The sequence below is a fragment of the Neodiprion fabricii genome, chromosome 4 (assembly GCF_021155785.1).
Source record: "Neodiprion fabricii isolate iyNeoFabr1 chromosome 4, iyNeoFabr1.1, whole genome shotgun sequence".
NCBI classification, from domain to species: domain Eukaryota; kingdom Metazoa; phylum Arthropoda; class Insecta; order Hymenoptera; family Diprionidae; genus Neodiprion; species Neodiprion fabricii.
This window is the reverse complement of record NC_060242.1, coordinates 35,407,406-35,420,218: the sequence shown is the minus strand read 5'-3', so window position 1 is coordinate 35,420,218 and position 12,813 is coordinate 35,407,406. Positions and strand designations below refer to the sequence as shown.

General features: G+C 37.5%; 1 protein-coding gene across 8 annotated transcripts in view; it reads right to left on the bottom strand.

The window, feature by feature from the left end:
• The window catches only part of LOC124180623 (protein diaphanous), a 43,236-nt gene that overhangs the window by 1,866 nt on the left and 28,557 nt on the right, over nt 1–12,813 (bottom strand). For 6 of the 8 annotated variants that reach the window (XM_046566377.1, XM_046566374.1, XM_046566375.1 and 3 more), the window contains 14 exons: nt 9,654–9,836; nt 9,238–9,536; nt 8,292–8,312; nt 7,695–8,004; nt 7,257–7,603; nt 6,856–7,144; nt 6,404–6,751; nt 6,129–6,271; nt 5,735–6,002; nt 5,374–5,613; nt 5,028–5,282; nt 4,674–4,838; nt 4,339–4,582; nt 73–139 (listed from right to left, as the gene is read on the bottom strand). In XM_046566377.1, the coding sequence (XP_046422333.1) occupies nt 73–139; nt 4,339–4,582; nt 4,674–4,838; nt 5,028–5,282; nt 5,374–5,613; nt 5,735–6,002; nt 6,129–6,271; nt 6,404–6,751; nt 6,856–7,144; nt 7,257–7,603; nt 7,695–8,004; nt 8,292–8,312; nt 9,238–9,536; nt 9,654–9,836 (3,179 nt within the window). Of the gene's footprint in view, nt 1–72; nt 140–4,338; nt 4,583–4,673; nt 4,839–5,027; nt 5,283–5,373; nt 5,614–5,734; nt 6,003–6,128; nt 6,272–6,403; nt 6,752–6,855; nt 7,145–7,256; nt 7,604–7,694; nt 8,005–8,291; nt 8,313–9,237; nt 9,537–9,653; nt 9,837–10,805; nt 10,988–12,813 lie in introns of those variants that run through there. The other 2 variants (XM_046566376.1, XM_046566373.1) reach the window with 2 other exon arrangements.

Below are 12,813 nucleotides of genomic sequence, written 5' to 3'. Positions count from 1 at the left end.
AATAATTCTCTCAAATTTTAGGGTTAGTGGATTTGAAAAAAAAAAAATGACATATTACTTGATTTGACTCACGTTGATAGTTCTCTTCCTAATAATCCTGTACGTGATCGGCTCCTATTCAGTTGTGCTCTCCTTTCCGCTGTAATAAAAAGAAAGGTCAAATAATTTGCCCACGATGATTTAATATTAACAAAGCTGTAGCACAGGAATAAGCTAATAGCCAAGAGACACCTCGATACACTGATGTAAACATAAGAAACAATTCTCATATGACTGTACTACCGATCGAGGAGAAAACAAAAAATTGCAGAAAAAGGTGGCGGCAAACTTTCACTTTTGAAATTGTATACTATCTTATCATTGGAGCATAGCAGTAATTTTGAAATTTCTACAGTCCACTGGTCACACATTTGAGTACATATTTAACGTCACAAGGTTATACGAAATGGAAATAAAAAATGTTGTACTAGGGTTTAATAAACAAAAAAGCTGATGCATACATCAGAACACTTTTGATTTTACAATTTTTTTTAAGGTCAGTGTCTATATGATTGAAAATTGACCGGTACAAAGCTACAATTAAAAAAAAAAAAAAAAGTTTACAATAACTTTGAACAGTACATTTTTCCTGTTTGTCTTTGTCGACTATAAGGCCAGAAATTCACAGAGCTGACAGTCATTGAATCGTACAAGTTTTCATTTGATAGAAATAATTCACAAGTACTATAAACAGTCGACCATGCTTGGACCATAATATTTTGTAGCTCGAAATAAAATATGCATAATAATGGTTACTAATGCATTCCTGCCTCGACATACCTTAAAAGGTATGATGGGTTTGGAAGTAATTATTATTATTATTACTGACTGTCACACTTGTGAATTATTTCTTGCTACAATAACTTCAACATAAAATATATCTGTACAGTTATAATGGCATGAGCTTAGTAACATTACACATACTCAGTTATAAGTATTAGTTGAAAATTTACACCAATTAGGATACTATTTCTAACGTCATATAGGTAAAGCAGTCTGAAGATATTGTTATAATGTTATTAATATACATATAAATGCTATAAACAAAGTAACAATTGGAAGTATAAATTTACATAAATTTAATTAAGAAATTTGTACTTTTATTGAATTGCACTATTAAAAATTTACCAAGCATAAATTCATATGATTACAAGAAAAAAAAAAAAAAAAATTAAAAAATTAAAAAATTAATCACAAAAATGCATACAAAGCATGATACATACATCGGTATATTTGTAATACATTCACATTATTTTTCAAGATGAATCAGCTACCATCTGGATCAAATTTAATAAAAGCGAATATTAAAAAAAAAATCTCCCACATTACTTGTGCCAACGATAACGAACATGAATTAAACAACATCCATACTGTGTGATGGTAATGATTCGGAGTACATCCGAATAAGAAGCAAAAATATCAACAATTTAAGAAAAAATTTTATAATTACCAATTTTAAAATGCTCAACTCTGGTGTTTGTGTGCCGATTTTAATGTTTTTGTGGGAAATCTAACATTATAGTGCGTAACAATGTACGAATGTAACCGTTGATGAACATCTCGTATATCATGCTCAGCAATACATATTTATTCACTTTGGAGATAATTATTTAGAACATTTTTTCTGTACAATGTCTAAAAATCTCGTTGGTCAAAATAATATGCGTCAATCATTAAAATCGGATGGTAAAATCTTTTTCCAAATTGCTAGTATTTTGACATGTGTTATTTGAATTTGCCGAGAGTTATTTTTATATTATTTTATAGTGGCAATTTCGTTTCATTCAAGTTCTTGTAATTGGCGCAAATTATATTGCTGCAAATTTTTTCGAACAGACTTTTCTATTTTCGTATCATTTGATTTAGGTGGCTAATTCATTTTTAAGCTAAGCACAACCTCATTAGCAATTAAAATTCAGCATAAAAACACGAAACAACATGTATACATAAAATATTTTGCAAAAGATAAGTAATAATGTTCAAGCCTTTTTAATAATTAATAATTTTAAAACATACTCGTTGCACGCCAATTATTGTATCTTTCTAACGATTCAAATGGGCTAGCAACTTTATCTAAATCAGTATCAGAAATGTTATCATTTTTCATCCTCAATAGTACCTCTGGATCTAAAACATCTTTCAACAAGCTCTGATTTTTGCGCTCTCCTTGAAAAGGGCTCTGCAAATCTTTATTCGTAACTATATCATTTGACTGTGAATTTTGCGAATGTTTGACATTTTTCTTGAAAGTTATAAATTGCTTTGCACATTTATTCATTTTCTGTCGCCCTAGTTCATGTATTTCTTCAGATATATTTGAGCTTGATTCACCAGCTGGAATTGATGAATCGCATCGGCGATCTGTGCTAGTACTGAAATACTTTGGATTTTCGTCTTTCCACTCAGCAAAGCCCTTGCTTACACAAGGGACTGAGTTTGCTACAGTTTCAGGAGTCTCAATAGACACATCAATACATGGATCATCAAAATTCGGTTTTGGTTTCGATGACGAACCATCGAAATCGGCTATCTGTGTTTCCCCTATAGCAATTGGATTCTCGTTATCGAATTTAATGTTTTCGACACATTTACTTGTGTTTAACGTGCTGTATTTTGTTGCAACAACTTTTGTATTATCTCCAACTTTCTGTCGAAAATTCCATCCTTTCTTACCACTTCCAAAACTGATAGTTTCACAACCCATCAATTTTTTTTTATATGGAGACAAAAAGTTAGCATCAGTTTCAGAATGCAAGGACGTTTTTAGTTCTGATTCAGCATGTTTAGTTTCGTTACAATCGGCAAGTTCCTGCAATTCATCAGTTTCAATCAACTCAAAACTTGCGCCAGTTACAGACTCTATTTTTGTATTTTGGTATTTTGTTCCATTAATTGGACTACCTCTAGACAAATCTGTGATACCGCTAATTTCATCAGCCTTGAAAGAGTCTGGCGTGTTGATCGAATTTGTGAATTCAGTTCTCAAGGAAAGAATGGAGTCAAGACTTTGACGTTTCGATGAGGCGCCCAAGCTAACGTCGTTCTGGTTTTCGTCCTGAAAGGCAGCAATATTCTCGAAATTCTTAGTTCTCATTAAACTAGAGTGTAACGGTGTACTGTGTGTTTCCGTTCTCACCTTAAGGTCGTCTGTGGATCTCGAAATTTCAGTTGTCATTTTAAATGTAGAATTGAAGGAAGTTATTGGCGGGGACGAAAAAGTATTTCCACTTGTTGCTGGCATTGATACGTTCATATCAGGTGGGCTACCGGCGAATTTACTCTGTGATTTATGTATCAATTTCTTTCTATTATAACTGGCACGTCGTACGATGCTGTTTCTTTTGTGCCGTTTACCAACCATAATTCGTTTCGGTTTTGTTATCAGGTAAAAACGTTCGTTAGCGAATGCATTGTGCTTGTGTAGAGATAGTTTTCTGTTACATTCAGGTGTACATCTAGGTGGGCTTGCTCTGAGAGGGCTGCAAAGCTTATCTGGTGTTTGGTTTTTACACTCATCAATCACAGAACAACTGGCCGGACTGTTTTTACTACTTAAGAAATATTGAGAGTTTGACAATGAATTTCTTCCATTTTCAGTCGAAAGAATATTACTCATGCATTTTGATGTGGTCCCAGTAAATGAACGATCGGATTTAATATTAAAACCTGCCGAATTTCTACTCATGAACGAAATTTCGTCCAAGCTATTTGACATAGATTTTTGCCCAAGATTTAGTTTACCATTTGCAGCTGCAGATAGAACATCGGAATATTCCGACGATCTGAGTAATCTTTTAACATACTCTCCATCAATTTCAGGTGTTTCAGTAGAATAGTGCTGTTTTGTCGATTCATTGGACGCATCATTATCTGTAGCGTGGTCAAATGTTGGAGACTTAAATTCTCGAAACGAAAAACTTCCGTTCCCGATTTGTTTTACAAAAGTTCTCGTTTGAACTTTTCTTCTACTTTTCTTAGGCGTCATTCTAGCTTGATGTAACAGTATATGTTTGTAAAGACTCTGATTTTCTTCCGGTGTACGAAAAACTTCTGCACTAGGTACATTGCCAGGTATAATTCTGTTCAATGCTTTACCATCACTAGGAGATACATTGAGAAATGAAATTGTAGTCGCTAATCCCTTAAAATCCTTTGAATCTCCTAACTTGGCTATGTTAGTATTTGGCGAGAGTACCACATCATTGGCTACTTTCCCATCGAAGATTTGTTTTTTGGAAGTCGATTGAACTCGCATGATTTTTGCGACAGTAGATTTGTTCCTGAGCAGTGTCAACTTACCACCAGCAGCACGAGTTTGCCGCTTGCGACGTTGATCAGGTCGACTGAACGCAGCTCCAGTTTGCAGAGCTTCCATCAGACTGTCCATGACGCCTTCTTGCGCTTCGTGAGCGTTCATGTCCACTAAAGCACGTTTCCTTTCAGCACGCGCCGCACGTTCTGCTTCTGCCTTTTCTCTTCCTTCCCGTGCCCTCCGTTGTTTCTCTTCGCTTTCACGCATTTTTGAATTTTCTTTTCGTGCTTGCTATGAACAGAAATGTGGTTAGAAATTTCATCAAGTTACCCATATAGATAAGTACAAATACGCGAATAAATTAGTATCACGTGTATGTTACCTCGAAAGCATCTTTGAAGGTTTTAATATCACCAAAGAATTCCTCAATAGTGTATTTTTGCTTGTCGAAGGTGAAGAAGTCTGAAATATCGGTGTAAAGACTATCCATATTTTTAAACATGTTCTGCATCACCTCATATGATTTTCGTGCTTCTTTTGCAAATGGCTATAGGATTTTGGTTAGGAGAAATATAATAATCTTCATATTAGATATTCAAAGTGGTCATGGAAACTGTGAGTCGATCTTCTCTAATAGACATTGATTTTCAGTAGTTTTCTGATCTACAAATTTCACAGCGTGAATATGATGAAAGATGATTTAAATTTAAAAATTACAGATTTTTGATAAGGATACTGTCATAACTTCTCCAAATCGGTCGTTGTCGTTTTGCGGAAGTCTAGCATTCGACAAATCTTGTTCCAGATTACGCAGACTAGCATCCATCTGCCGAAGAGTGCGCTGAACATTCTCCAAAGAAACTCGACTGGCTCTATCTACATGAGCTAATTCGTCTGAAAAGTTTGCGCAATCTGGGAACTTTCTTTCAATGGTGTCAACGAGATAATGTAGCAAAGTTTGCTTGTTCTCCACATCCTTCGTACTTGTTAACTGGATAAAAAAGAAAAAAAGTAACAAAGTTTTGTACAGATAAAATCAAATTCATCCACATAACAATATAAAAAATACGATTTCCACCAACCTTAGTAAGAAAGCTGATTTCGAATCCAAATGCTTGACCGTTTTTGGAACCAGTATTCATGTAATTACCAAGTAAAAGAATCAGTTCAAGTATTTTAGCAAACTTTTTGCTGATTTTCACCTCTTCACATGCCGCAGTACCCGCAACTATATCGGGTTTAACGTCTTGAACTAATTCTTCATAGTGTAACATGAAGCTGAGCGATTTCAGTCTTGGTAATAGTCGTTTGATATCTGATATCTGGTAATCATAAAATAAAAAAACATTAATTTACGATAATCAAGTCAGACAAATGCTTCGTTCAACTAGGCCATATGATAAGAAAATTGAAATGCCATAAAGAAAAAATGTGTTTATTTACAGTTACGCAGAATTGTTCGGCTTCTGTCAAGTCTTCATACTGGTCTCTAAATTGTTGTAGTTTAGTGAGCTGATCGGGTGGAGGTAGATACTGAATTAATCCTTGCAATACATTGTCGGAAATAACGGGACCCTCGCATCTCAATAAACAAACTTTAACTTCTTCGTACGACATGTGCTTTAACGTACCACCAAGAAGAATTGAAATATTTTGGGCAGATTTGCCATCGAGAACTTTGAGATCTTTGACCTTCTTCGTCGGTGCTGACCTAGAATGACAATAATTCGTGTTCAAGAAATTTTGGGATGCTCTACTACTGTATAAAATGTTTTTATATTATTCTCAAAGTAAAAAAGAAAAAAAACTATTTTCAAAAAGACACTCAAGCACTTACTTATCGATGACGTTATCAACTTTTTTGCCAGTTGGTTTAGAAGCAAATCTCTGCGCCAAGCCAGTCAGAATATCTGGACTGGCAAGCTTTTCTTCCTGTACTTTAACCCAGAACGATTTTTCTGATAATTTTTGAGGTAAGATCTGAAAAAAAGATTAGCAATCAACATAGTGCAATGATCGAATAGCGATTATAAATTTTAAAAAAAGTATACTTTTTTCGGCATAAAGTGAACCACTACTTCTTTCTTAAACCGATAACAAAAATATACACACCGCTTTCCAATTCGCTCTCTTCAAAGGACCGTCCACTTCCCATTTCTTCTTCGGCTTTAATCCGTGCGGCAGGACTTGAACAGCTCCAGCTGGTAGCTTTGGTACCATTCCTCCCATCATGGGGGGAGGTGGAGGGCCCATACCTGGGAAAGGCGGCGGTGCCGGTCCTCCCATACCGGGCATAGGCGGAGGTGGTGGACCACCGCCCGCACCTGGCATCGGCGGTGGAGGCGGTCCACTCATTCCAGGCATCGGAGGTGGCGGAGGCCCAGTCATGCCGGGCATCGGAGGTGGAGGCGGGCCGACCATTCCTGGCATTGGAGGGGGAGGTGGACCACCGCCGGTTTTCTGTAAATTGGTGGAAATATTTTATGAGAAATAAAGATTTTCATCAATAATTTCAGACTTTAGCCTTATTTTATAACCAAGACACCTACGATTGCTTTACTTACAGTTCCACCTCCGGGTACTGCTCCACCCTGTTCGAGTTCCTTGATCTTAGTTTCTGCGTGTTGAAGCTTTGCTTCCGCCTCCTGTTTACTAGCAATAGCCTCCTCAAGCTTCTGACCCATTTCCAACAAACGATGCTCTTCTTCTGCCCGCGATTTTTCAACCAGAGTATCTATTAGCGGCTGTACGTCTATTTGGAAACGTTTGGTGGCACTAAAGTCCGGATCACATCCAGACCGGTGCAACACTATTTGTGATACACATTCTTCAATGAGTTTGTAGTACGCTGGCCTGAAAGGTGACACGGAGTATTTTAATGTTCCGCTACCACTTTGGAGATCAGTGCAACTTTCAATTAGTTAGAAATTTAGTAGGATTTCTCCAATTCCTCGTTATCACTCACCTAACTAACGCATCGTCCCTGATAAAAAGTAGATGTTGAAGGATGGATAGAAAGTATGGTTCAGCGGGCGTATCCATAACCATATTTTTGGCAACTTCAAAGCAGTCGTTAACATCGTCTAACTCTAGCCTAACGTTGTCAAATCTTTGAACAAATTCTTCGTAGTCCTCCTCTTTGTGTTCCTTGAGGATCTTCAAATGATTTGCCAGATCCTCGGACGTATCTTTCTCAAGTGGAATCAGGAGGTCTGCCAGCCCAACTCGCATTATTTCGTTTCGCAGGTGTAACCGGAAGTCTAAGTCTTCCGCTGATGAGATTATTGAGTTTATTAATTGTAGACAGACGACCTGTTGAAATTAAAATTAAACCCAACATTTACATGCAATTGAAAAACCACAAATCAGGCAACAACTTGACAGACTTTTTTTTTATACACACCCTTAAGTTTTCATTCTTTTTGTTGACCAATCCTTGAACAATTGGAAGGAACCTTTCTTTCCCCTTGAATTCCCCGTTCATTGTGATTGCGTCCAAAACTTTTTTGTGACTGTCACTGGAAATTAAGCAGACTGCACCAAGGAGTTTGACGGCCTCGTACATGACCGCCGGTTTTGTTGGTTCCAAGGATCTAGCAACTATTGTTAAAGCTTCGTGATGCGCGAGCATCTCCTTTATTCCAACGGTGTTGTTCATTATCGCTTTCAAGCAGCGAATACATTCGTACTGTATTCTTTCGTATCGATTATCACTGAAACATTGTCACACGATTAGTATAAAGCTTAAAGAATGCATAATACAGCTTATTTACTTCTAACATCCATTCAAGATATTTGAATGCACGTGAATATTAAACGAATAACACAGACAGCAGGCAAGTATTTACTAAATATATTTCAAAAAATCGCACGATCCTGAAGACTACATTAACACTCGATAAAAAGCTGTTAGAATTTCACTAAAGCCAAAACGAAAATAGACTAAGCATTTTGCAAATGAACCATACAAATATTCAGAATGTAAATATTATTCAGTTACCTATCATAACATATGAAAGCACTGAAACGAAACAAGAGTAAATTAGAGGTTTTCATTGATTGTTCACTCAAAATCTTTACAGACTACACTGTTAAAGAAGATCTTAAATTTACAACAAATTCACAATGCAAAGTCATATGACATTTACAAATTAGGTATATGAAATTACCATTCATACCCTTGTATAGCAAAATTCATACTCGCGCATCAATTTTCATATACGGATGCAAAGTTTAATACACACGATACTGGAAATCAAAACCCGCTGACAAATTTTCCAATCACGCGATGTAATGATACATTTTTTACTGAAAATTACAATATTCGTATATTAATCTATTCGTAACCAACAGAGCAATGAAAGTACAATACAGATTGGAACATTAACTGTGGCTGAATTAAAAATACGATGCACATGTCATGGCATATTACGATACGCGACATTCAATATTAAAAACCGAGTTTATAATTCGTTTAAGAATCCTCCAAACACGTAATGTAATAATATTGATAACCATACAGTATCCGTCTGTGGTGAGGACATACGTCGCACAGTCTTGTAGAAAATTTTGAGCCCTAATAAATTGTTTGTTAAGACTATTAAAAATTTTCTTAAATTTGTCACACAATTACTACACAAAAGATTGGCAAAAGTAAGAATCTGGTGTTTGAATTTTCATAGACTATACTGAAGAAATGCTTCCAACAAATGTGCTAATTAAATTCCAAATAGATTTTGTTTTACGAGTGTAGGTACTTCGGTCTAAATCATAACAGACTAGTTCCATTTAATTACACGATAATCCATAAATTCGAGAGCGTGTTTTAAGAAAACCTCAAATAGTGACATCATTTCTGTTATACACGACGTTAATTCGTCAAAAACTCCGTATATGTGTTAATTCGTGTACGATTAGCCTAGATGATTAATAAAACGTCAACTCACTTTCTATAACACTCGTTGAGGGTTGCGAGGACCTGTCTAAGTCCCTTGGTTCCAAATTCCTGAACCCAGCTAAGTGGGTTATTAGTTAAAGCGATCCTCAGTGATTCTATACAATTGTAAATTTTATTTACGCTCAACTCGGGCTGGGCCAGGTACTGTATGTAGTCCGCAGGTTTGTCGAACTTTGATCTGTTCTCCTGTATGCTGCCTTTACAGTGCATCACCAACATTTTCCTCTTATTCATATCCGGCTGTTGTCTCAAGGGTGCTTTTTTCTCCTCCGTAAGATTCATGTCGTTCTGAAATACGTGTTGTATTTTTTTGAGCAAATTTTGCCTAACAAATGTGGTCATTTAAGCCAAACACCTCCGCCAAATAGAAAAAAAAAAAAAAATAATCGATAGCAGCTCACTCACCAACATATCTTCAAATTTGTCATTCATCGTTTCTTCGTCCATCCGTTCTATGATGGATGCCTGCTGTTCAATCTCACTGAAATCATCGCCGGAGTTGGGACGGGGGATGGTGTTATGGCTCATACCACCCCCCACCCCGCCCCCTCGACCCGTCTTTTTTGGGCGGCCGAACAGCGTGTCCAGCTGAAAAAGAAGAAAAGGTATTGTCAGCAAATATGATTGTTTCAAGAATCATTGTAAAACTGATGACAGGGATGAACGATGAAATCATTGCAGCTATTATTAGCTATATTTGTAAAAACATCCTGCGGCACTCGTTATCGCCGTCTCATTAGTCCTTCTGACTCAGCAACTCGATAAACGCATAATAAAGGCGTAACGATATATTAGCGTCATTTTGTTAACGATTCAACAGTTCATTGGAACTTGCGTTAAAAAAATTGGAGCAGCCGAATGAGGCATAGCTCGAATACTTGTTTCACTCGCGGTTTGAAAATTTCAAGATTATCACGAAACGATTCACTTATAAATAAATATCATAGTAATCTGCGTATCGTGATTCAAAATTGCGCTAAGAGTGGCTTCGTGTTATCGAAATGTTCCAAAATCATTACAACCCCGCGATTCTGCACCCTTCGACTTGCGATTTAATATAATTTGACGTGATGTAAGAGAAGGAAAAGAAGCAAACGTGACAATAACAAAAGTACGCTGAATGTTAATTTATTCCATTCTCTATTTGTTTCATTATCCTACAGCTCTCTATATCGTTACAAGGTGTACATACTTCGCAATCAAACACGTCGTTAAACTAATTGCAAACACGCACGTAGGTCGGTACCTTATACCACACGATCCAAATGCAAACAATAACGAACATTCCGACATCACCTATGCGGACATATACGTTCCACAAGAGACTTTGCGACAGAGAATCAAGAGGAAGAAATCTATGAAACAATTCTTTATAAAATTCTTCGCAATATCCGATACTCGGTTTAAAATAAAAAAAAAGAGGTAAATTGCCAGTGCAATTTAAATGCACCAGTGAAACGTTCGTTCGACTTGGCGTCACCGGAGAGACGATGATAACTTTGCTTGATTAATCGAACGTATCGACAGACGTTATAAGGAGTAACACTAAAACGTCACCTCGAAGAAATTCCAAATATTCGTTAGACAAGGCGTGCACTTCATTTCGCGACATTTAACAAGTCCGGATCATCGATAAAGTAAGATCGGCAAGACGCGCGCGTTCCTGGGTTTGTTCCGGCACACGATTGATCGGGATCTACAACTTTGTTAATAACCGTGGTTCAAACACTGTCAGTTCAGAACGTAGACTGAACGTGCGCGGTGAAACGATTCGGAAAAGAATTTGCCCGAGGCTTGTTACGGCTGTATAGTGTTACGTGTATATGGGACGCGCGTTGGAAGTGGCGTACAAACATTATAGGTATATATCTGGTGTACAGGCAGCAACTGCGGCATATTATTAGTCATTCTTCAAGCATCCATCATACGTAACTCTATACTTATTCGGAAGACAATAGAAAATTTTAACAGACGGAAACAGCCTCGTTATCAGCAAGAGCAAAGACTCGCGATTCTGCTCAACGTATTCAGGTAGGTACCTATCTACGTACATCCGTCGAAACGATCGTCACCGCAAGTTCCTTCGAGACTTGCACAGTTAAGCTCAGACCCTCGTGCAAAGAAGATGGAAAGAAGCGAACGAACTCCGGCTATAAAACGGAACGCAACGTTGCAGTGGGTCAAGTTTGCTCGAAGGTCGTGATACGGACATTACGGGGTAAGAAACAACGCGACGAAAGGAGCAATTGTCATCGTCTGCAATCGCATCGGTATTGAAAATAAATCCTGCGAGATGTGAAGTATTGCGACAAGTCACTTGAATTTCCATTTTGGTACTACCGCCGATGAAACTTTGTAGGTGTGGTTATTTTTTTTTTTTCTTTTATTTTTCTGTGTCCACCAAACTTCAAGGATAGTTTTTGATCAAGTTTCCAGTGATCTCTTGCAACAATCACGGTTATAATCTGTTTCTAATGATTGAATACGTGCGAGTAGCAAAATTTTTTTTCTTCAAATCACGCGACATTTCGTGACGAAGAAGTAGAACGAACGATTAATAAGAGGCGACGTACGACAACGATCAGTATTCGTCACCGAGGTTTCAATCGATCTACTTGTGGATGACGCGAATGAAAATTAATAAAAGTGCCAGAGGTGTGGTTTTTGTTTTTTTTTTTTTTCTTTTCTCCCCCTTTAAACGGACACTGGAATCTGGAAAGAGGCGACTACAAGTATCCCGATGCACTCGCAATCGTGTCGCGCAAGTAGGAAATGGATATCCGTAGAAGACAGCACGAGACTTTGAGGAAAACGTGTCCTGACCTTTAAAGAGGCCAAGTAATTCCCGTGAGTAACCGTTACTTGCGATGAGGGAACGAGTGGCACAATTGGTATATAGGTATACATTACGCGCAGCCGTAAATGTTATACGTCGGGTTGAAATGAAAATGGGAGGAAAAAAACAGCAACGGAGAAAAACAAGAAATCTAAAGAAGAAAGAGAGAGAGAGAGAGAGAGAGACGAGCGTTAAGTTGGTCAAATTCTTCAGTTCGCCTCGAGCACCATGCTATAAGAGCGTGGTGTTAGCCAATCAATAGAATCTGAACCTTCATCAGGTGAGCAGATATAAGCCCAAAGCGCAATACCGTTCCTGGTTGGAGTAAGAGTTTATTTGTAGACCATCGTTGTTCCTGGAGGATAAACAAGATTTCGGGGAATCGCCAAAGAGAGCCGCGTGTGACGTTAATTAATTGGAGCTTCGTCTAGTATGTGACTAACTCGCAAAGAAGGTTAATTGCAAGTGTGACCTTTACGGACCTCGGTGATCTGGCCCTGTATCTGCAAATCGTTAAAACCGTATGAGAGCAGAGTCAAAATATGGCAGGAGAGACCTTCGATCGGTGAGACTCGAGTTCGGAACTGCAAAGTGCATTTCAACTATGTCGATGCCTGATATTGGAAATTCTGAAGTATGTATAATGAATGAATAAATCCACAGGTGAACAGCGTTTTCAATGACTCATAAAATCGGTCATCTATTACCGAAATTTTGTTGTTTTTCTAC